The sequence below is a fragment of the Agelaius tricolor genome, unplaced genomic scaffold (genome assembly GCF_023055355.1).
Source record: "Agelaius tricolor isolate 1412-34295 unplaced genomic scaffold, bAgeTri1.0.p SCAF_2, whole genome shotgun sequence".
Classification (NCBI taxonomy): domain Eukaryota; kingdom Metazoa; phylum Chordata; class Aves; order Passeriformes; family Icteridae; genus Agelaius; species Agelaius tricolor.
The window spans coordinates 74,353,385-74,376,037 of record NW_027269262.1 but is presented as its reverse complement, the minus strand read 5'-3'; the positions used below and the strand labels follow the sequence as shown (position 1 = coordinate 74,376,037).

At 40.8% G+C, this 22,653-nt stretch overlaps 1 protein-coding gene across 8 annotated transcripts; it reads left to right on the top strand.

Annotated features, from left to right (window-relative positions):
- The first annotated feature begins 974 nt into the window (after positions 1-974).
- On the top strand, positions 975-21,712 carry PLEKHF2 (pleckstrin homology and FYVE domain containing 2). Of its 8 annotated transcripts, none has more exons than XM_071421560.1 (4): positions 975-1,126; positions 1,946-1,997; positions 4,231-4,292; positions 18,323-21,712. In XM_071421560.1, the coding sequence occupies exon 4, from the start codon at positions 18,337-18,339 to the stop codon at positions 19,084-19,086; it is 750 nt and encodes a 249-aa protein (XP_071277661.1). In that variant the 5' UTR covers positions 975-1,126; positions 1,946-1,997; positions 4,231-4,292; positions 18,323-18,336; the 3' UTR covers positions 19,087-21,712. The 8 variants fall into 8 exon arrangements, with proteins under 8 accessions (XP_071277661.1, XP_071277656.1, XP_071277657.1 ...); XM_071421557.1 differs by lacking the exon at positions 975-1,126 and adding an exon at positions 1,539-1,767; XM_071421555.1 differs by lacking the exon at positions 4,231-4,292 and having other exon boundaries at positions 18,323-21,556.
- The last annotated feature ends 941 nt before the right edge of the window (positions 21,713-22,653 follow it).

Genomic DNA, 22,653 nt, shown 5'->3' with positions numbered 1-22,653 from the left:
TGACAGCTCAGGCTGACACACTGGATGGATTTGAGGGGGAAGTGGAAGACCAGATTGTCATGCTGTAGGGTGCTCAGACCTCCATGTCTTGCTCCCTTTCCTGTGTGCCTCTGCCACAGGAGGAGAAACTCAGCTCATTGATGTGGGTCTTGCCTATCTGTGTCCCTGTTTGAGCTGGGATAGAAAAGTCAGCTGGAAGTCACAGAAAGTTCAGCAGTTTCATGATTACTACTGGAAAGCCCCACTACCTATTTTTAATCCCCAGAAAAGCCAACCACATTATTGCTCAATAATGTGAAATTTGAAAAATGAAACTGCCATATTACATATAAGTGAAATTTTCTTGAGGGGGAAAAAAAAAAAAGCCCATTGGGCCATTTTCCAGCGCAGACTTTGGCATTGGAGCAACACCATCGAAGTGAATGGTGCTGTACCCTCTTACCTCTCTTTGCTCCAAAACTCTTCAGAACCTTCCCCCCTCCCCCTTCCCCCCTGAATGCATCCATCAATGGCTGGAAACCCTGGAGGATCAGCTGAGCTGCCGAGCAGCCGGCTAGATTGGGGAAATACTGCTCTGGGTGACTCGATGTGTACACACAAAAAATTCTGACACAGAAGATGGAAGGGGCTCCTTGTGCTTACAGTGTTTCTGGTGGGAGCCCTTCTGCCATAGTTTCTCCAGGCTGACCAGCAACTCTTCAGACTGAAGAGTTACTAATTCCCTTCCATCTGCTGCGTAGAGAGAGGTGGTCAAAAACGTGCCCATCCTGAATTACCTCTGGGCGAGTACACTTAGAGCCACAGGCACAAACACAAACCCGCGATCGTCCACAAGGAACATCTCTTTAAAAAACCTCACGAGGCAGCTATCCTGCCTGGAGCATCCCTCTTCCACGAGGTGCCACTCATGGGTCGTGATCGGCCGAGCCGCCCCCGGCCCGCCCTCCCCGCTCAGGGCGGCTCTGAGGGCAGGCGGCTCGCGGCTGAGGCGCTACTCCTTCCCGCCCAAGATGGCGGCGGCCCCGCCCCGCCGGGCGGTGTCCCAGAGCCCGTCCCCCGGCGCGGGGTGTATGACCGCGGCCGTGCGGCGAATAGGGCAGGCGGTGGCCGGAGCGGGCTGTACCGGGTGAGTAGTGCTGTCCGGCCGTGTTCCGGGCGCCTGGGGATGGGCTTGGGTTGGGGCCGGCTGGGGAGCGAGAGAGAAACTTTCCTTGTGGAGCCCTTCTCCGCCGGGACTCCGGCCGCTCTCCCGCGGCCATGTTGGGAACCGGGGGCTGCCCGGGGCGGGGGGAAGGAGCTCTCGGTGGGAGGCGGCGCTGGGCTCCGCTGTCCCGCCGCGGGGCTGGGGCAGTGCCGCGTCCCGCCGGCAGGGAGGGAGGGAGGCGGCGGGGCGGGCAGGACCTGGGGAAGGAAGCGACGGCGGCGGGCGCTAGCTTGTCCCAGGGCACTGAGGGAGTTGAGGGTCTCGGAAACGACTTCGTCTTCGGGAAAGGGGAGAAACAACAACAACGGCGGCGGCCCCGCGGCGTTACGTAAGTGCCCGAAACTCCTCGACTCGTGACTCCGCCGAGACGCCTTGAGGCGGCGGGACAGGCGGGCGGGCGGAGGGCGCTTCCTGCCCCGGCGGGCTGGCGGGGCCGCGCTGCCCCCGACCCTTCGCTTGCCCGGTGAAACTCCGTGTCGTTCTCGGAGCGAGTCGCCCGAAAAGTGTTGGCACTGTTGTGAAAAAAACAGCGGAACCGCGAGTCGTGCGGCTGCGAGCATAAGGTGCTTTTTTTTTTTTTTTTTTTTTTTTTTTCTCTCTATGAAATTCGCCTGTTTTGAGGGGACTGTAACTAGTCTGCCAGAGATACGTATGGCTCATAGGCTGTTTTCTGAAAGTAGCTCGAGAAAAGACAGCTGCATGTTTTTCCTCTCGCCTCATTTGAAATACTTATGTTCGTAGGCACCGATGTTTATAAATGGCAAAACTGCTCATCACGGCAAGAAAGCGATGGGTGAGTCTGCTGAGCAGCACGTCCTGGCATCGGCTTTGTCCCTACTAAGGGAAATAGCTGTAACTCGAGTTTTGACATGAAGCATCAGTACAATGGCTGTTGATAACCAAAAGGACGTTTTCCTTAACCAGAGATCAAGGATTGTCTTTTGGCTCAATTGATGCAAATGCTTCCAGAAGCATCATTAAGTTCTAATTCAAGCTGTCCTCAGGCTGTGCTAAGAGTTACTGAAAGGGTTGATGCTTATTTGAGAAACACTATAGCTGAAGCTTCAATGTGCCTAACAGCTTAAGGTCAGATGAGGTTAATACAGTAGGCAAAGTGACTCTAAAACCTGACCCACAACACAGGAATCTGTTTCAGAACTGAGACTGCAAATTCCTCTTTCTGTCCTGAAATAAGGAGAACTTAAATATTTAGATCTTAAATTCTGATACTTGTATATTGAATTATTTTAGGGATGCCTGTCTGAAGGAAGTATTTAAAGACAGCAATATAATCAGCGCTGAGATCCTGCAGATTAATTGCTTTGTGTGCAGTCATCAGCATGCAGAATGGAATCGGTTCTTTAGCTCGGAAGGCAGTGCTCTTGCTTTTAGCCTCTAATCTAAATACTGTTGACTAATTCCAGTGGGTAATAGGAATCCCAGTGTTGTTAAATGTCTTTTATATCAGCTCACTTTCTTAAATAATACTCTCCCAAGAGTTTTAGTGCCACCAATTTTGTTGAAAACAACAGTGAAAGTGAAGTGTTGTGTGCCTGAGTCCCAAATTCTTCCTTCTGAATGCAAATCAGCTGTGTGCCGTTTGGTATGTCTGAGTTTTGCTCTGCATAGAAGCCCGCATAGAGGAAGTCCCTTAAATGCTAAATGAGAGCTGGTGTGTAGAAATTTTTAGCTGGAGAAGCTGGTTCAGTTTTCTTGTTGTATTCTGTAGAAAGAGAGTAGCATCTTTTTACCTGAAAAGCAAGTTTTCATTAGATGCAGTGATGAAATAATTTTTCAGCTAGAGTTTTGTCCTGTCTCACTTAAATAAAGGGCTGAGCTTTAACGGTAGTAATTAGACATGTCCCCAGAGTGACAGAAGGATCTATCCATAGTGTCCTAAAACCCTTTAGTTTACAAGATTTACCATTGGCAAACTGTTTGCTATATTCAAAAGGTACGGTAGGTTCTAAGTTTTGCTGTTGTGGTTAGTGGATGCAGGGTAGTTTCAGAGCAGTAAAGAGGTGGAACTGCAATTTCAGGCGAGGCACGATATGACAGAGCATTGCCCAAAGCCCCATGAGAGCAATTATGGCAGAGTACAAACACTGGTTTCATACACTTACAGCATTTTTAGTGGCTTGTCTTCACCAAAGAGGGCTAGAGGTGTTTAAGTGAAAGCTTTGCATCAAGGCATGGCCCATAGATAAGGCAGAGTTGAATTTTTTAGTATTTGCAGACCTGATTTTCTGAAAATGTATGTTAGATAAAATGTTGGAAGTGGTGTCCTAGCAAACAAAATGGCATGCCAGTTTTTGTTCCTAAAGTGCACCTCTTAATGGGTGATGTCAAGTAAGGAAATCCCAGTATTAAAAACTAATACAATTCTTAGATCACGATAGGTAAGAAGTATGAAGTCTTGATTTTGTACTAGGAGATGAAGCTTTATTCTGTACAGCTTCAAATTGTAAAGGTATGTTTGTGACTTATTTCAAGCTGTGTTAATATTTAAGCTTACTTTTTCCATTTAATTTTTGGATTTTTTTTAAAGTTATAGATCGTGCTTATATATGTATATTTTAGTACTTTCATGAATTAATTCAGTATTTGGATGAAAGTATGATATTCCAAAAGAGAATACATACAGGCAAATATGGATTTCTGAAATAGAAACACTTATTTAAAACTTCTCCCTAATGCTGCAAGTGCCAAGTTTGCTATTGTAGGATAACTTTTGTCTTCATGATTCATTGGAGGACTTGTTTTTATAGTTGAGAGGGGTGAAATACTACTCTATGGTAGAATATGTTTACTAAAGATTATTTTATTGTTGTCGTGAACTGTAGGATAGGATTATGCCAGCAAGTAGAGTCCTGCAAATTCAGGGCTGCAGGAGTAGTCCAGTTGAAATAAATGAGTCTGTACACATGAGAAGGGGCTTGATTGAGACTTGTAGGACAAAGATTCTCCTTTTATGAAAATAAATACTATTGTGCAGAAGTGTTAGGAGTGTACTGCCTGTTTTTCAGCCTGCCACTTCAACGCTGCACAGTCAAAAATGCACACATGTTGACTTCAGTTGCATACATTGGTAAGAGTACTGCTTCTTTGGACAAAAACTTTTTTTTTTTTTTTTGTTCATTTCGTTGGGATTTTTTTAGCTTATTAGTGACCATAAATAATTTAAGGATTTTAAAAATGTAATGGAAGGGAGTGACTTTCTATTTTTTCCTCTTTGCATCATTTTTTCTACAGTAAAAAACAGTGTTAAGCGTATTGTGTATGTAATGTGGCAGGATTTTGGCATTTGTCATTCTGTGCCAAAATCGTGCTACACATGCCAAAAGAAGAAAAAAAACAGTTGAAAGTTAAGGATTTTCATTACAGGAATGTTGTTGCTGCATCACCCTGCCCTCCAATCCTCAATGTAATGGAGGTTGTAAGAATGTGGATGAATGTAATAAGATGACGTGCAAGCAGTTATTTACTGTGTTGAGAGGCAGTCTCTTGAGAAATTTCACTGATTCAAGCAGACGCAGGGGCTGCTAAGTAGTGATAAATAGGATCTTTGTATCAGCAGCTTTAACTTTTTTTAAGTGCTTCTTGTGCCTCCAGCATATAATTTAGAGGTAACTGTTTTAAGTGCTTAATATGCCTTCTGAAAAAGGAAAAGTTACAGCATGTTCTTTAACATCTGCATTTCTAAAGTGTACACATAATTTGCTAACCAAATTAACAGTGTACCATACATACAGCTGTTCAGGTTGCCAGCATCTTCCTTGTGTGGGTTAACTTCAGTGCAAACTTTTGTGCAGTTTTCCAATTGTCCTCTGTATAGTCTGTACTCCAGTTGCTTTCCATATAACTAATAAATCAAACACATCTGCCAAGCAGTGAAAGGGAAAAGGGCCAGTGAGTGCATTTCCCAGGAAGTCCATCACCTACAGTAAGCTGCTGTGATTAAGGGGTTCTTTCAGGAAATAACTCCTTGTTTTTACTCTTCTCCTTCTGCTTTAAATTTCTCCTGCCTTAGCTGTCAATACTTGGTAATGTAAAACTTCTGAGAGTGATTTTCAGTGTACTTCTGTGCTGAAAGCTGTGTGTGACAGTGATTAGTTCCCCTTCCACCCCTCTCTCTGATCTAGGTTAACAGCATCGAGGGAAGTGAAATGCCCTTTTAACACACAGGTTATGTTTGAAAAGCCAGTTGCATTGAAGAGTGACAAATTTTATTTATGGTATCATTGCTATAGCTTTCCTTTTGGCTTTTATTAATAGCTGTCAGATGTCAGTTTTCTAGACCTTCATCATTCATCCATGTGTCACCAGGTAGCAGGATTTGATGTAAGAAAGGTCTTATGTCCCTTGCTCAGAAAGAGAATTCAACCCTTCACATATTGGCTTATGTGTTTTTAAATAATGCTGGATAAAGATATTTTAAATACTGCTAGGGATCAGCAGTGACAGGTCTGTGATTGCAGCACTTCAGTGTTGTCAAGCTTTCTGAAAATTGCATGTAGTTTGATTCCAAGCCCTAAGCTGTGTTTTGGCTGCCTGCATCTCTGGGATCTCCTGATGCCAGCGCTGCACATGGTTACTGGGGTATGAGCCATTTTTGGTACAAATTTGGGCAACTTGTTTCAGTGGTTTTAAATAGTAGGGAAAGGATTCCCTGCAACCAGTCATACTTGTCCTTAGTCCATTCTTGCTGATGAACTAGTGGTAGAAGTTACTTGGATCTTTTTTTAATTAAGGAGTGAAGAATTTGAAAGAGTTCAGTATGTCTATATATTCTGTTTTTCTTACTATAATATTGAAAATGTGCTCCAGCAGTGTTATGTCTGATCCTGTTAGGTCAGCAATCAGCTGCCTGGCCTCCTGAAAGTATTTCTGCAGTATGATATATTATTAGGGTTACCCCTCAAAGTAGAAATTTCTTAGCTTAGGTGGGTCAGGAGCAGGAGAAATTTGAGGTGGTTGCATCTGCTTAGAGAGGAGAAGGTTGAGTTTTGTTACTTGGCTTGTCTTGTTTAGTTTTGTGGAAATGCTTAAAATTACTGAGCTGATAAAAGAAACCTCTTTGTTTTGTAACTTCTTTTCCTATAACAGGATTCAAAGAACACATGCAGGTGAAAAAAAATGATATAATAAAAATAAAATAGCAATTATGTTATGCTGTGCTCGTAAATTGTGAGACTCCATGGGAAAACTTTGCTCTCTTTTAAAACAGGGCTTGCTAAAAGTGAAAGTCCTTTTGTGTTGTAGTACTTTGTAGAAAATTAATGGCTCTCATCAGGCTCTGACTACTTGGTAGTTCTCTCTAGTTTGGTCATGCTGTGAATTATTACCTGTCCTCTAGTCCTTGTTAGACTGTTAGTGAAGTCAGTAACTTCTCTCATAATGGTAATAAAAATGAACTGAAGAAAACTTAAAACAGAAAGCTTTTTTTTTTTTAACACTGTCTTAAGTACCTGTGCATAATAAAAATACATGAGCCACTGAACAGGCTGCATTTGTAGGAAAATGCAGGTTTGCATTTGTGGGGGGAAAAAAAAAAGGAAAAGTAAATTCTGTGTACATGATGAAGGTCTTTGGAACATGTAGCTGGTCTGGTAGCTCTCAGGTGCTGAAACAAGCAGGTGCCCTGAGATCTAGGAGGTGCTATTTTTAATGTATACTTGTGTCTTACAGATGTATAGAGATCTTTCTGTGAATGTTCTGCACTTGTCAGTTAAAGTTGCTGCAAGAAGCATGCTGAAAAATGCAATTTATTTCAGTCACTGGAAACCAAATCCTCTTTTTCACATTGACTGAGAGGTCTGGGTAGCCATTAACAAGTTATCTCCGTGTGTGCTGTAATAATCCACAACAACAACAACAAACCACACAGCCAATCTGGTTTTGCAAAATTGCTTGCAAGATGGATTTGGCAGTAGTTCTTGTAGAACAGCTGCATCTGTGTTTTTCTATACTAATGATGCTGTGTCCCCTCCTCAAAAGCATTTAAATAGGTCTTTTCTAAAACTTAAAATGTTGATGCAGTGGGTTCTCTTTGTTACGCGGGGTTGACAAAGCTGAAGCAGGCTCTAGCTTGCTCAGAAATTGGTCAGGTCCTTTTGGCTGGTATTTTTTTTTTAATGCCTCTCACCCAATGTCCATTTAATGTTAAGTGTGTATGTCTGTCGAGTAATTTGCTCGTCCAGGAGTGTGGCCCGGTGCTGCCGAAGGGGGCTCTCAGCATTAAGCTATTCCTTGCAGAGCCGTGTATCGGATGGGAGGGGCACACCCGGCGCCTGTCCGGGCAGCCTGCAAGGGAGGGGCGAGTCCCTGTCCCTGCTGCCAAACTGGAGAGTAACATTTTGTGGGAGAGGCTCTCCAAACAGCTAAACAGTTGGAGTAGGGAAACGTTTAATTGTAAACAGAAAAATGCATCCCAGTGTTTGGTATCGCTGCCTGGTCAAGTGATCTCTTAGGCACCGACTCAGCAGATGGGGTTTGTGTCTCCTGGAGCTTCTTGAGGTGGAGCAGGATCCCAGGCTGCTGTCCTCTGCACAGGCACATTTAAAGTGTTGATCTGTTGGCTATGTTTCCTCTGATGTCTTTTATCTACTTAGAACTGTGGAAAACTTCAGCTTTTTTAAACTTCAGGTCTGTGGAAATTGGTTTTGAAACTGTACTCTGGTGTATGTCCCCAGTGCTTTGGTTAAAATGAAAGATGCAGTTTGCTAGCACCAGAAGTTAAACTAAACCACTGACAGTGCTCTTAAATACCTGCAGATGGCAAGTCAAAATACTGAGGTGTTTTCCCATGACAACAAAAACTTGATCTGAATACTGAACTTTTTTAGTCAGTTGTTTGTTAATTAGTTTTAAAGGGCATGCTTGTGTTATGTAGTTTATTAATACATAATTTTTAGATATACAAAATATCAACCTTTTTACTTATCCCTGTTTTAGTATGCTGACAGCTGCAAGTATTTGCTGTGCCTGTAGTTGCCTAGATCTAGCTTTTTGTGCTTTGAGAGACAAGTTTGTCAAAGTTGAGCACTATTCATGGTGGATCAGGCCTGCCTGTTCATCTCTGCAGAATTCAAGCTTTCAGGGTTTTTGGCTGTGTGCTGTGTTTTTTTGTTGTTGTTTTTGTTTGTTTGTTTGTTTTGTTTGTGGGGTTTTTTGTGTATATTTTTGGTTGGTTGCTTTTTAAATAATTCCTTTAATTCCAGCTATTTCACATGCTCATGCTGGCAACCTTCTCTTTCACATCTTGAACAGTGTTAAGAATTTTCTCATCTAAATGTGGCAGCACCTCAGCTCCCAAAGTGCTGCTCAAAGCCATGCAAGCCTGTGTAGGTGCTTGGGAAATGCTCAGCTTATCAAGAGATGGGTAAGGACACAGAAGTTAGTTTAGATAGCTGCTCTGTTTGCTCCAACCCCTGACTGCCAGGTGGGGGATGAAGAATTAAATGTTTCTTCCCAGCAGCAGCTCTATCACACCAGAAGACAAAAACAGTACCAGCTACCATGGTTTATTGTAAATAGAAGCCTGACAGTGGTAATAAGCAGCTGACTTCATTAAAAAGTTGGGCCACTTACAAGAATTTTCCTCCTGGACTTCTGCAGTGAGGTATCTTCTCTCCTAAGAGGCATTCAGGGATGACTTCTGGTGCTGCAGGGGGACAGGAGGGAAATACAACCCCTTCCAATTGGTCTAGGAGTGCACTGAGGCACTTCCCTGTGGCACAAACCCTTTAGTACTGCTTGCATTTCCATCTTTCATGTTTTCCCCGAGCAGGAGAAGATAGTGGGAGCAGCTTTGAACTTGCTAATTCTGGATTTCTCTGTTTTTTTCATGGGTGCCACATGTTTCTTGCTTGGAGCAGGGGTGCTGCTATTCCTGCACGTGGCCTTATGGCCAAGGTGGTTCCTCTGATCCTTCATGCAGGGCAGGTTTAAAACAGGCCAGACGTGTATGGTGGGACAGCCCTCTTCCGCATGCCTTTCTTTGTGTCTCCTCTATGATTACTTAGAATTATAACCCTTCTGAATGTGGGAGTTGGACTTTCTGTTTACAAGCAGGTTAAGCTGGTGTTCTATTTCCAGCTGAGGTTTATGGTGTTAAATACCAAACCTTGTGAGGAGCTGAGGTGCAGAACTTGGATGTTTTTGCCTGTATACAGCAGCTCAAGGAGTGTGGCGATTGTTCAGCAGAGTAGCCTGTAAAGAGTAGTAAAACAGCTCTGCTCTGCTCTTATTGTGCTAATGCATATGCTGCTTGGCAAAATAAATAGTCTTTTGCTAAGGATAGCTTTCTGTACCCAAATGAGCTTCTGAGTGGGTTAGGGGATGTAAGGTCATACATCTTGAAAGATCTCCCTAGAAATTATCTCTGTCCTGAAGATAGAATTGGCCTTTCTAGGCATTCTTAACTCAGGACTTCCTAACTCCTTTGGATAATGCAAACTTGAAAAGCAATGCACCTGCTGTGCAGGTTTGATAATAAAGTGAGGTTTTGGTTGTTGTTATACATTTAGAATTATTTACATTATATGAGCAATTATTACACAACTGGTGAATTAAAGGGAAAGAGCAGTCCTTGCTTGTAAGATGGAAATTAGAATATACAAAAATTAACTGTAATTTGTAGAAAGAATTACTAAACTATAAGATGTCAGCCAGTTAAAACAAGAATATCTACACTGTGCTTTCAAGAAGAATTTTAGTAGGATTTGGTTTGTGACTGTCATGTGCAGAAGTTAAAAACAAAACAATTAATTATAGTTTGTATGAACTGTCATATGGTTCATTATAGTAATTATAGGTTTATAATGACATCTAACCAGACAAATGCATGGATTTGCTTTTATGACTTCCAGGATGTAGTTGGACATGACTATATGCTGGACTCAGAAATAATCTGAAGGTTTTTAAAGTTTTGTCAAGGCAGAGCGTTCGCAGGCTGCACATTACAGTATGAAGTGATGTGGTTGCTGTTAACATATTTCCGGCCTGGTTTCTGTGGTTGATGCCACAGCACTGGCCAGCAGGTTGAGACAAATGAAGGGTTAAGATTGCTGGGTCATACTGGATATACCAGTAAGGGGGTGCGTTAGCTAATCTGTGTTTCCCCACACTGCAGCCATTGCTCCACAGGCTTGCACAATGCAGGAAGATGTGTCTTCATGGGGGGAAGAAAAAATGCGTTCATATAGAAAATCCTAAAAATCATGGGAATCATAAAATGGGACTTGGGAGAGATCCACAGTAACACCCTCTTTCCTGCCAGTGTGCTACTGATGGCTGCTTACACTCTTTCTTTATAGTGTTCAGAATAAAATGTTGCAAGCATTTCTGCATCTGTAATCTGAAGCAGCCTTGGTGTTGCCATCATCTTTTCTAGTGTTTTATCTTGCAGCTTTTTTGCCTTTATTAAATACCATTATTTACTAAGGGTGTGGGAAATGGTTTGAAGATTCAATGCTTACATTGCTGTAAGGAAAAGGGTTTTTTTGGTCTGTAAATCAAGTCAAAGTTTCTGTCCCACTATCAGTAGCTTTCTGAACACTGCAGCTATTAACCAGGTCAGTCAAAAGTGATTATCTGGATAAAGACTATGCTGAAGTTCAGAGGGATCTTATTGCCTCATTTCCAGCTATCATCTGCAGCTTGATAAAGTCTCTTTAATATCTCTGGTTTTCTTTCTTTTCAGTATTGGGATGAAGCTTTTTGTTGTACTTGATACATCTTTGATATATTATTGGGGCTATCCTCTATATCCTTACCAGCTGGTTATGGTAATGATAGCAAGACTGTTTGTTATATACAGCAGTTTGGGGAATACTTTTTTGAAGAGAATCATTTAGAGAACTGCTTGTTAGAAGGCTGTATTTCTCTTTAAGTGAGAGTTGTTGTCTTATATTTTAAATAGCATCCACCTAGCTCCAGCACAGGACAGGCATTTAGTTGTTAGGCTGTCGTGTCAGCTTTTAGCAGTGATAAGACCTTTAGAAAACATTTGTCATACCCATATCTCCTATCTACATAATATTTTTGTGGGTGAATTTTTTTTATTTCACTTAACTTTATGCTCAAATTGGTCTTTTTACTATTTAATAAAAAGAAAGTGGTAAATAATGCAAATATATAATTAACACTAAAAAAGCCATCAGTTAATTGTTACAAATTTATTTAAATAACTGTAGATAATTGAATGAAATACTAAGAAATTAAAAAATGGGTTGATGGATACATAACACTTAATTTTCCTCAGTATTTTATTTTACATGCTAAATTATAGAAATAAAGTTTAATTAAATGTCTTTTTCTGTATTATGTTTAATCCAGCTGTTGTTATTGGCCCTACTTGTCAAGGACTGTAAAGGTGGCTTGTGCCACCTTTGAATGCTTGGATTCTGATTACAGCCGATGAGATCTAAATCCATAGAAAATGTAATTTTGCCAGCCAGGACAAGAGTCAATATCAGCCTTCTCTGGAAGTACTGAAGGATGCAGGGTAGGAGGTGTAACTAGTGAGGCTGAAGGAAGATTTCAAACATGTTGATTTGTCTTCTCACTTGTATCAGATCTGCTGTATGTGTTTCTAGTTCAGCGATTTTCCACACTAAAGCTATTTTCAGCATGTTAAACATGGACAAGTTTCCTTAAACAGGTTGCACTTCAGAAATTTACACTTGTGTTTTACTTGGCAGTAGTGCATAATGTCAAATGTTGCTCTTAAGAGCAATATATATAATATTGATGGAGGTCACCATACTGTATAACAGTAGTGAGATGCCTGTATAGTTGGAAGTTTGTCCACAAAATCTAGTGATACTACTGTGTCAGACAGGGCTTTAAGTGAGGGATGTATGAGGGTTCTGGGTAACTTAGTTTTTGGTGTTTATGCAGCTGTAACTCAAATTAGCCTGTGTTCCTTGCATAGGTAAAGTGCAAGAGGAAAATTGTAGGAGTCTGATGTGATAATATATAATAATTACTTTAAACTTGTTACTAAAATACTTCCATATAACTAAATGACTGATTATGCCTGATGAACTCTTTTTAGGAAGATTGATGTTTTCCTCTGTGAATATATTTTCCAAATAATGAGTCCTCTTACAAACCAGTCATTTAATGCACATTAGATACCTGGTCTGCAGATAGTTCTTGTCTGTCTTTAGTATACAATTTACTTGTTTCTGTCTTGCAAAAAAAAATTACCCTCTTCTGTACCTTTCATGTATATTTAATTTGTGTGATTTAAGTATAATGAAGTACAATGAATTTGTTTGAAATTTGTTTTATTCAGAACCTTCAAGTTGTGGAGTCAAACATGATAAAACCTGTAACTTTTGCCTGCTATTAAGAGACTTAGAAACTTTAATGAAGCATGTATGTTACCTTTAGGTAAGAAGGATGGTTAATTTGAATGTATGTGGTGTAGCAGAGTTCCTGGTGTTGTTTGTGCAGGTGTGGGAAGAAGGCTCTCTATGACAACTGGATAATTATTTACATGTTATTGCGTGGCAAGGTATAACGTACTTTGATTTAGATCTGCTGTTTCTGTCTTTTTTTCTTTTTTTTGTTCTCCTCCATTTCTGACTCTTTTCTATTCCCTAGATTTGCTTCAGTGCACCCATATCTAGATCTCACTTGGCCATTCTGATGGTGTGGTTAGTGACACTTTTTTATTGGACTTGTGTTACTGAATCTGCCTTTGAAACACCCAGGATCCTGCTGCAACTTTAGGACTGGATGGGCCTCTTTGTGATGAGTTCTGAGCTCTTGTGCTTTTTGCAGCAGCTTAAATAAGCTTTTTTTCTTTAAAGCTGTCACCTTAACTATGAGTATTCATAGGAATGGATAAACTGCCTGTGTCCTGATACCATACTCTGCGAAATACAGACTGCCTGGTTTGTATTAATGCAATGTGTTAAATGTAGTTGTTAGCAGCCCAATAGCTAATTGCAAAGATGATGATAGATTAACTGACAATTATGACAAGGTCAGTAATATTTTTCTCCCTTGAAGGAGTGTTGAAGAAAAATAATACTAAAAATTAGATGCTTATTAATTAACAATTGTTAGCAGGGACTGTACACCGGACTTGATTTGTTCTTGCTCAAGCCAGAAGTAATGGAACACTGCCAGTTCTGCTGTCTTGCTGAAGAAACTTGGTATTTGGGTTGTGTCTCTATCCTGTGCACCCTCTGTGCCTGTCCTACAGCCTGAAGGGAGTGCTGCTGATGGTAGTATGCACTCAGCTGGGATGAGGAAATGTTTTGTGCTGAGCTGCATGCAGCCTGCCTCACTGTGCCATAACAGCTTTTTCATCTCATTTCTCCCCTCCAGCACCTTTGTTACTTGTGGTTCTGCTTATGGTGCTAATGCTAACTGCTACAGTGCTAATGTACTGTAGTGAATTGGGTGTAACTATGTCAGCCAGGATCACATTCTTTTTGGTTGACTCCTTATGTCTGTCCTCAGCTGCAGCAATTCTGTGCAGTTTAGTCTGGTCACTGTCACAAGCAGAGCTAGCATATGAAATAAACATTCTATTTTAAATAAGACCTGTAGAAGAAGCATTGAGTCCTGGGAGAGCATTGGTTTGGTCTCCAGGATACAGTGGCAGAAAGAAAAAATTATGTAGAAAGTGACTTGTAAGTGCACAGCAACCCTAATAGAATTATTTTCCTGATGCAGTAGTTTGGAATGTTAATAACTGTAGTAAGTGTGTGACTTCCTCAGCATGGATTGTGTTTTAGGTAAGTGGATAACTTGTTGGTTCTTCAAAAATTTCAGTGATGTCTATTGTTTGATCACATTGAAGGTGGTTGTTCTCACCAACAGGATACAAGTGTAAAATTAGACTGAAATGGAGGAGCAAGATCTTGATATCAGAATTGTTCTTTCTCTAGAAGCTTCTTGTAGAGAAAATGGATATAACTTAAATGTCAAAACCAGTTCTTTATGTTGTAGAAGAGTCGGGGCTTTCTGTGTCATGAGTATTTTCTCACCTTTATATAGCATATTATGCCATGGAAGTGAAAGCCTTTGCCCAGCATTTTCATCATGAAAGGTACTAAGAGTGTGTGTGTGAGAGGGACAAACTGAAGGTATCGCAGCATTTTGCTAGTGAAGATTTTTTTATTTGGAATGGCTGCTAAACCCTGCTTAGGAAGTAGCTCTTTGTAGCTAGTTTTCTTACAAAGTGATCTGTTTGTGTTCTTTTGGTTTGTTTGGGGGCAGGTTTTTAAATGTTTTGACTAGCAGCTAGTATTGTGCTGCCATCTGAACACAGCACATGAATCTGATGGCTGTGAGGACCAGCAGTCCGTCACAAATGGAGTCCACCTTGCATGAGGGCCTCAGGACTTTCAGGAGTTTGTGTGCCAGAAGTGTGAAATCAGTCACATATGATAGAAGTGTGAATGAATTTCACAGCATCCATAAACTGAGACTATATAAGTGTCTTACTAAACTGTAAGACACTCTCCCCTTAAGTGGAGCTGTCTGACCTTTTATTTCGAAGCCTGTAGTTCTGGTTTATTCTCCACTTGCTTGAGGAAGGATTTGGGTATGTTTTCAGCAATTTGCCATTAATCAGGAATCGCTTTGTTTGATCAGGTCTTGACATCCTGCATCTTCAGGGCAGTAATGCAGTATCTGTTTCTCATGGTGGCCAACAGTAGAAACTTCAGAATAAAGTTTAACTGGAAGAGAGGAGGATATTGCCACCCAGTTCCAGGGCATGATGATCTGCTATCTCTTACAATAGATCTGAATATTCTTTAAGATAAGATTGAAATTTTTAAAGACTGGTAATTGATAACTTTGTTTTTGGACTGTGACATCTTGGGGTTAAAAGTTCCTTTGTGTGTCCAAACAGTATTTAATTTAAATCTCCTTGGTCAGTGTGCTCATGAGAGCAAGAGGTGCACTTCTTGTAACTTTAGCTCTTGTTAGTTAGGGATATCTTCTCTTGTATTTCTATTTTTGTCACATTTCATGATTATTTGTAATCAGGATGTATTTTGGATAGTTTCCCCTCCATTTCTGAACTTACTACCTTTCTTAGAAAAGGCTAGTGAAGGAGTATGAGCATTAGTGTGCATAGGATTTCAGATGTTTTTATAATTTTTAGTACTTTAAAAAATTCAAGAGAAAAATATCTGAATGCTTATTCTAAAAGGTCCAATCTGTTAGTGTGGGAAAATACAATTAATGCCTTGGAAAGGTGGAATTGGCAGTAGCAGTCTCTGGCATTTACAGGCTTGAGGCTGGCAGGTGGGAATGTTTATCCATCACAGAAAAAAGTTTCAATCTAGAAGAGATGCAATTTATCTTGTCTTTCATAATAGTCTTTAACTTTCCCAGGATTCTTGTTTAAGGTCCAGTTAGTGATTATTTTCACAACAAGCTCAGAATAGTCCTAGGCAGACGTTCTGGAGTCGTGTCTCTTGATTTCAAGCCATGATGATTATTAAACGTTCCTGGTTGGAGTTGTTTTCTCTTAAATTGTCCTAGGGAACAGTTAATTAAAACCTTTAGTTTTTTCTTCCTTGTTTTCTTCTCCCAGTGACTTGTATTTTGAAAGGTTTGCAGTGGCCTTGAACTGAGTTTGCAGTTTATTGGCGGGGAGTGCAGTGGCTGAGTTGGAGCTGTGGAGCAGCAACTGCTTCCTACAGGTGGCTGTGACTTCACACCGAGAGCTTGCTTCACTGAAACCCTTCAATATGGTTGTGTTTGTGGGGGTGGGCTGGCAGCAGTGTTCCCCCCTGCAGACTGCCAAAAGCATGTAACTTGCTCTAACTTGCAGATAATTTGTATAAAAGTGTAAGATCATAAGTGATGCATGTTGATTTGTACCTGCAGAAAAATGTATTTTCTGGGCTGTCTGCTTTGCATTCTGATGACTGATATCCTTTCCCACTTCATGGAGAGCATGGGATTACTAAATAACTTCAGACTGACCCTGTGACTGAGGCCATGCTTTTTAAGTTTGAAGGGCTGTTGGTTCAGTTTTGATGTTTGCAAAGGCTGTTGATTTCTCTTACGTTGTTAAATGGGAATGGTTGTTTGGCAGTTAATGGAAATTAACTGTTGTTCCAGATTCTGGACTTCAGCATTCAGGCACCTGAATTTGATTTTTGGAACCTAGGACAGCAGCAAGTACACATAAAAAAGCTCCTAGTTTCTTTTCCGTTCCCTTCTTAGTACTTTTTACTTGGCAGTTTGTATTTTGTCTTCACCTTCTGCAGTTTAAAATTGTTTTGTATTTGGTGGCTTTATCCTAACCATAAAACCAGTTAATACAATACTCATGTATTGTGCTAATGCTGTGAGGCATGTAAAGAAAATTCAAAAGCAGTGCTGAGAAATAACTTTTAGAAGTTCTTCTGTCTTGAATGTCAGACTTCGATACAAGATAATGTGTGCAGAGCTTAAAAAAGGTAGTTATATCTGTGCAAGCTCACTTGGCCAAACTACTTCAGTGTGAAACTAATTACACTTTCAGAGCAGTAACTTAAAATGTGTGTGATCACAGGTAACATATTTATTTAGATGAGGCCTGGTGAGATGTTTCATCCCTATTTTGTAAGGAAGTATCTGTGCTTTGATTCATAGGAGGAAGATTGCCTGGATCAGGTTGTAGCAGAGCGATGGAGTCTGAGCTGAGCTGTGTCTCAGCGCAGTTTCCTCTCAGTTGTAGGCTGATGCTGTACTGATGGCAGGCAGTGCAGATTAAGGAAAAAGTAGGTGATGTAGAGCACTACCCAACCTGGGATTATGTTGTGAAGCACAGGTAGAAGGCACTGGAGTGTTTGCTGCTCTGCTCTTTTCACCGTCCAAAGCTGTGGCTGTAGTAAGGGGTGTTGTGAGCATCAGCCCTGTGTGAGGCATGGGGTAGCATCTTCTGTGTGCTGAGAAAGTCTGTCCATAGCACTTGGCTCTGCCAGATGTCTCACTGCTCCATCAAGCACAACAGTTCAGGTTCATGGCTGCGTTCACAAGGGGTTTGAAGGGAGCAGATCTGGATCAGGTTGGCAGGATTTGCCTTTGCCGGACTTCTGCCTGGGAATTTCTAGGGCAAAAGAGGCTAAAGAGTGGTTTGCCAAGGTATGAATCACTATAGTGACTTCTTAATTTTAGTTCCCCGTTATCTCACACAAGAAAAAAATCTTACTTGCTACTTGGGGAACAACAAGGTGGGGCTTTAATCTGTAATGGGCCCATACAGTTCATTAGCACTTCCTAAAATTATAAGTAATCTTTTTTAAACTTTGAGCTGGTGCAGGTCACTTAGTCTTTCTCAGGAGCAACTGTGAGCTGTGTGGCTTATCCTCTGGGTTGCCTGAATGTGATGGATGCAGATGTGGCTCATGTAGGTGAGGAGACTGTGGGACTCCTGCAAAATGAAGGCAGCAGAAAGCAGGTGATGAGCCACCAGCCGTGATTCACACCCTTTTCCTGGCTCAAGAGTTTGCCATGAAAGCAGAGGTAGTGGGGGGTGCAAGCTGTGGCCTGTACAAAATGTTTCCAGCAGGTAGATTCATGGTTTTGGCTCATGATTTAAGGTTTGCATACTGGAAAAAATTAGCAGTAGTGAGCTAGTTTGGGGAGTGTGGTTTCCTATGTGAACAGCAATTATATAATTTGTTTGTTGTGTTAAAACTAATGTGGGTCTCCAGGCTGCTCAGTTAACTTGATGTTTTTGTAGCATTAGAATTTGAAATGATGGATGATACTTCCTGTTGCCATCTGGAGAAGGTGCAGGAGGATATAAAGAGAAATATGAGCATTAAACCAGGGTACAGTAGCCTTACTAAAGAGGAACTGGTTTGTTGCTGGAGGCTTCCAAATGCAGTGCTGTAAGTGCTGTCTGTGTGATAAAGATAGCTGTCAGCTGCATAGAACATTTTTGCTTTTGGAAAAAAGACTAATCGGTTGCTAAAAATTCTTAGGTGTTAATACTTATTTAAATCTAACCCAAGTCAATGCCTCTCAGCCAGCAGGTCCTGTTAGATATTTTAAGAAATGCGGGGTTAGTACCTTCCTTGGGGAAGGCTGCTTGCTGTTGAATTCAGTCCTCTTGTAATAACAAACTTTTTTTTCTGATTTTAGGATACTTGTGAAAGATGGTGGATCGTTTGGCAAACAGCGAGGCAAATACTAGAAGAATAAGTATAGTGGAAAACTGCTTTGGAGCAGCTGGTCAACCCCTGACTATTCCTGGCCGTGTTCTGATTGGAGAGGGAGTCCTAACAAAACTCTGTAGGAAGAAGCCCAAAGCAAGGCAGTTTTTCCTGTTCAACGACATTCTTGTTTATGGTAACATTGTCATTCAGAAGAAGAAATACAACAAACAGCACATAATCCCACTGGAGAACGTCACTATTGATTCCATCCAGGATGAGGGAGACTTACGGAATGGGTGGCTTATCAAGACACCAACCAAGTCTTTTGCGGTTTATGCTGCCACTGCTACAGAGAAGTCGGAGTGGATGAACCACATAAATAAGTGTGTTTCCGATTTGCTTTCCAAAAGCGGGAAGACCCCCAGCAATGAACACGCGGCCGTGTGGGTGCCGGACTCGGAAGCCACGGTGTGCATGCGCTGCCAGAAAGCCAAGTTCACGCCCGTCAACCGCCGGCACCACTGCCGCAAGTGCGGCTTCGTCGTGTGCGGGCCCTGCTCGGAAAAGAGGTTCCTGCTCCCCAGCCAGTCTTCCAAGCCAGTGAGAATCTGCGACTTCTGCTACGACCTTCTGTCTACAGGGGAGATGACTGCTTGTCAGTCCACTAGGTCAGACTCCTACAGCCAGTCACCTAAGTCATCTTTAAATGATGTATCTGATGATGATGATGATGAAGACAGTAGCGATTAAGGACCAAATGTTTTTCCATGTGTTGCAAGTTGTGTTTCAAACCATACGGAGCTGCTTTTGGGGAAGTCTGTAGTGAGGTTCCTCAGAGAAATCCTGTTCTAGCCATGAAATATGCCTGAATATCTTCAACTGCAATGTGCCTCAATCTATGAATTCTCTAGACAATAGTTGTTTTTTTTCTCCTCTGCAGGGATAGACTGATGCAAATGTTATTAGAATATTTTCCAACTTCATTTACTTGAGTTGTGTCTGGGTTAGACTTTTGTGGAAGATTGGAGAATGAAATGTACTTTCTTAATTTAACAACCCATACTTTCTAATGTTTCACATTGATATGTTATGTGGGATTTTTTTTCAGAACTAGGGAGGAAAACTAAGCATGCACGGGATGGTGATGTTTTTGTTAATCCTGTAGACTGTCTTATTTTTCTAGCCATGGTATATAATTAATTACAAAGTCATCCAATGCACAAACCTAAATGTCACAAAACTTGGGAACTCTTTTTTTTGCTGTTACTTATGACTTCCTATGCCAAGCAGTGCCTTGTACCAATTGTGCTGATCTAGGAAGAAACAAACCTATTTTATGTCTGTATTTGCCTAAATGCTGGTATCTGAGAGATTGTTGGTGCTATTGAAAATAACTGCTGTGTTCAAAGTGGAGCTTTGACAAGGTCATAACTGTACCCCATGTTGGATGATGGACACCCAAATGTTATGTCCTTTATGTCCTCATCTGTGCAGGCAGGCCTGAAGACTCTGCAGATTCCCACAGGACTCAGCAGCTTTCTCCTTGCAGAAGTTCTGTTGTAGATTGGGATCTTGAGATGAGAAACTTAAGAGATTCTTCATGGGGATTTATATGCTTGGTTTTCAGAACAGTTTCTAAGTTTCAAATTTGGCAAATGCATACTGAAATTTTAGTTGGGTGATACAGCATTTGGGTGTGCTAGCCTACATATTTTTGGAAGTAATTCCCAAAGATGTCACAAGTTTTTTTCTTAAAACACTGGTGAGAGTACTGGGTTTTTTCTTTCCCCCAGGAGTTTTATTGGCTTGTTTAAAAATAACCTCATATTTTGAACAAGAAGCCTGCAAGTATCCTTGTAAAACTGGCTTTCCTTTTTACACAGCTGACCTCAGGATAAATGTGAGATGCAAGTTCATTTTAAATGTATACCCAGGACCAAGAGAGATGTATTTAAGGACTGTCATGAAATTGTCAGTGCAGAAAATGTCTCTATCATAGTGTTCACTTTAATTTCTTGAATACAGAAGTGTTATGTTCCCATATAAATGCAGAATTTACACTTGCAAAGACATGTTAAACCCCCAAATATATGTTTCTGTATTTTTATAATGATAACCTCAATTTTGAAGCAGAAAAACCTCTTTGAAATAGTTGTATGGATATAGTAGTGACTGACTTTATACAAAAAAATGTTAAAGCTTTGTATCTGTACATGACAATTTCTGCACTGTTTGCCTTGGTTGGCAATAATTGGGTTAAGTATTTATTGAATAAACAATCAATGCTGCATGTTGCACTAGTCTCCCATTCTGTATGCTGAAAGTGTCAGTCATATTTTTTTTATAAAGTTTAGCAGAGTACTTCAGAGCCATATCCCTCCATGAGATTTCTGTTAGCTAAAGGTGCACTTAGCATCTATAGAGAGGCACTCAACACTCATACTTTGCAAGACATTGCTTCAGGTGAAAATTGCATCAGTATTTTTAGCTTAGACAATTTCTCAAAATAAGGCTTTCTTTAGAAGCACTGAGGAGTGTTTGTTCTACTTGGAAATAAATACACAAAGGGAAATACACTTTGATACAGACTTGGGACCAGGAAGATTCTGTAAAATTGCCAGGTTGTATATATTGAAAGACTAGTGGAAATAAAGAGTTGCATATACTTTTTCCTTGAAAGATGAGAGACTGGGGACCCTGCAGCAGGGAAAATGGGCTGTTCTGAGAAGGCACTTTGTGTTAATAGTGCTTACTTTTTGTATCTTTTGGTATTTCTATTTTAGGAGTGGAGACTTGCTAGCTTCAGTTTTTCGATGGAATCAAAGTCCAAACATCCCTCGTACATACCTTGCAATGACTAACAATTGTTTTCTTCCTTATCCAATTGTTTCCTCTTTCTTAAGCTGTCAAATATTAACTTGTCTTATTAAAGAGTCCCATCTCCTTGTGTACTTTCCCCTTGGTTTCCATATGTTTTACTTTTCAGCACCCTTTGGTGGTGGGAAAAGGGTTTCTCAGAGTTAGATCACATCCTGTATTTTGAGAATGTACCTGTACCTACTTCATATATCTTTTTATCTGTGAATGAAATTTGCACTGTGCTGCACTGACCCCTGAAGCTGTAACCAAACCAATGCGTGCGTGTGGAATTTTTCACCTGAAATTGTTGTATATGGTCCAAGCTTTTTAAAAAAGCATTAAAAAAGGTGTTTTATGGAAATATTCCTATTCCTCAGTGATATTTGTTTAAAACTTTACAAAATGGACTGAACATTGACTTCTCTTGTAGTTAAAACATTCTGAAAGGGCTCATTTCATACTTTGTAATCTTGTTCTGTCAAGTTATTTTATTTACAAATACATGGTATAGCTTCAAGTCTGTGTTTAATTTTCTTTAACTGTTGGCCTTCAAAGGTGAGAGAAAATAGGGCAGCTGGTATTTACATTGACATGTAGTTTAGCAGCAGGTGTTTTCACTGTCAGGAGATACTAATACACTGGGAGCATAAACCTGCAGAAGGAGTTTTAGGACTAATTTTGAAATAAGTGTGGTTATGGATTTAGATGCCAGTTATGCACTTAAGGAATGATTTAAAAGAAGTATGACCAAGCACATTGCAAAGGTTAGGCTTTGTTGGACTGGTGTTGGTTGCTGGAACTGACAGTTCCAGTCACTGGAAGAGACTGGGGGCCCTGCATTTGGAGTGGCACAGCTCCAATGTTACAGGTCTCTGTTCTTGGTCCTGTCAGACCACCCCTGGGGACAAGACTTCTTGGGGTATCGAACAGGAGAGGAACTTGGTACTTTTCCCAAAACTGCTGCACTCTCCAGATCTTAAAATAGGGATTATGTATGGGCAGTCATTGTATTTTGGGTACTTTTTTGGTTGTGGTAGATTTAACCTCATTTTTTTTTTCCAAATTCAATGAAATAAAAGCAACAGTGTGCATGTCTCCTGCAAGGCTCTGCAGTCAGTTTCTGCTTTGTTGAAGATTCTGTATTGGAAAAATAAGTATGTGTTTGCTTTAGCTGAGTTCACATTTTGAACACTGTTTACCAGTACTTCATGGGTAATTTGCTGGAAATATTAAAGGAAAGGGAAAAGTCTTTCTTTTGAAGATTTTAATTGAACACTACTAATTTTAGCTTTTGTACCTAAACTGCCATTAAGATAAATTCAGCTGTTCTCCCTTCAGATTTGATGCAGCTGAATTTGCTGTAGCTGTAATCTGAGGGTCAAGCACTGCTACTCAGTTGAAACAAAGTTTAACAAAATGGGGGAGTGGATTAATGAGTGCTGAGTGTGCAGTGGGGCT

Bases quoted from the DNA above. Each gene is read 5' to 3' on its own strand.
- PLEKHF2 (XM_071421560.1), top strand. From the start codon at position 18,337: ATGGTGGATCGTTTGGCAAACAGCGAGGCAAATACTAGAAGAATAAGT.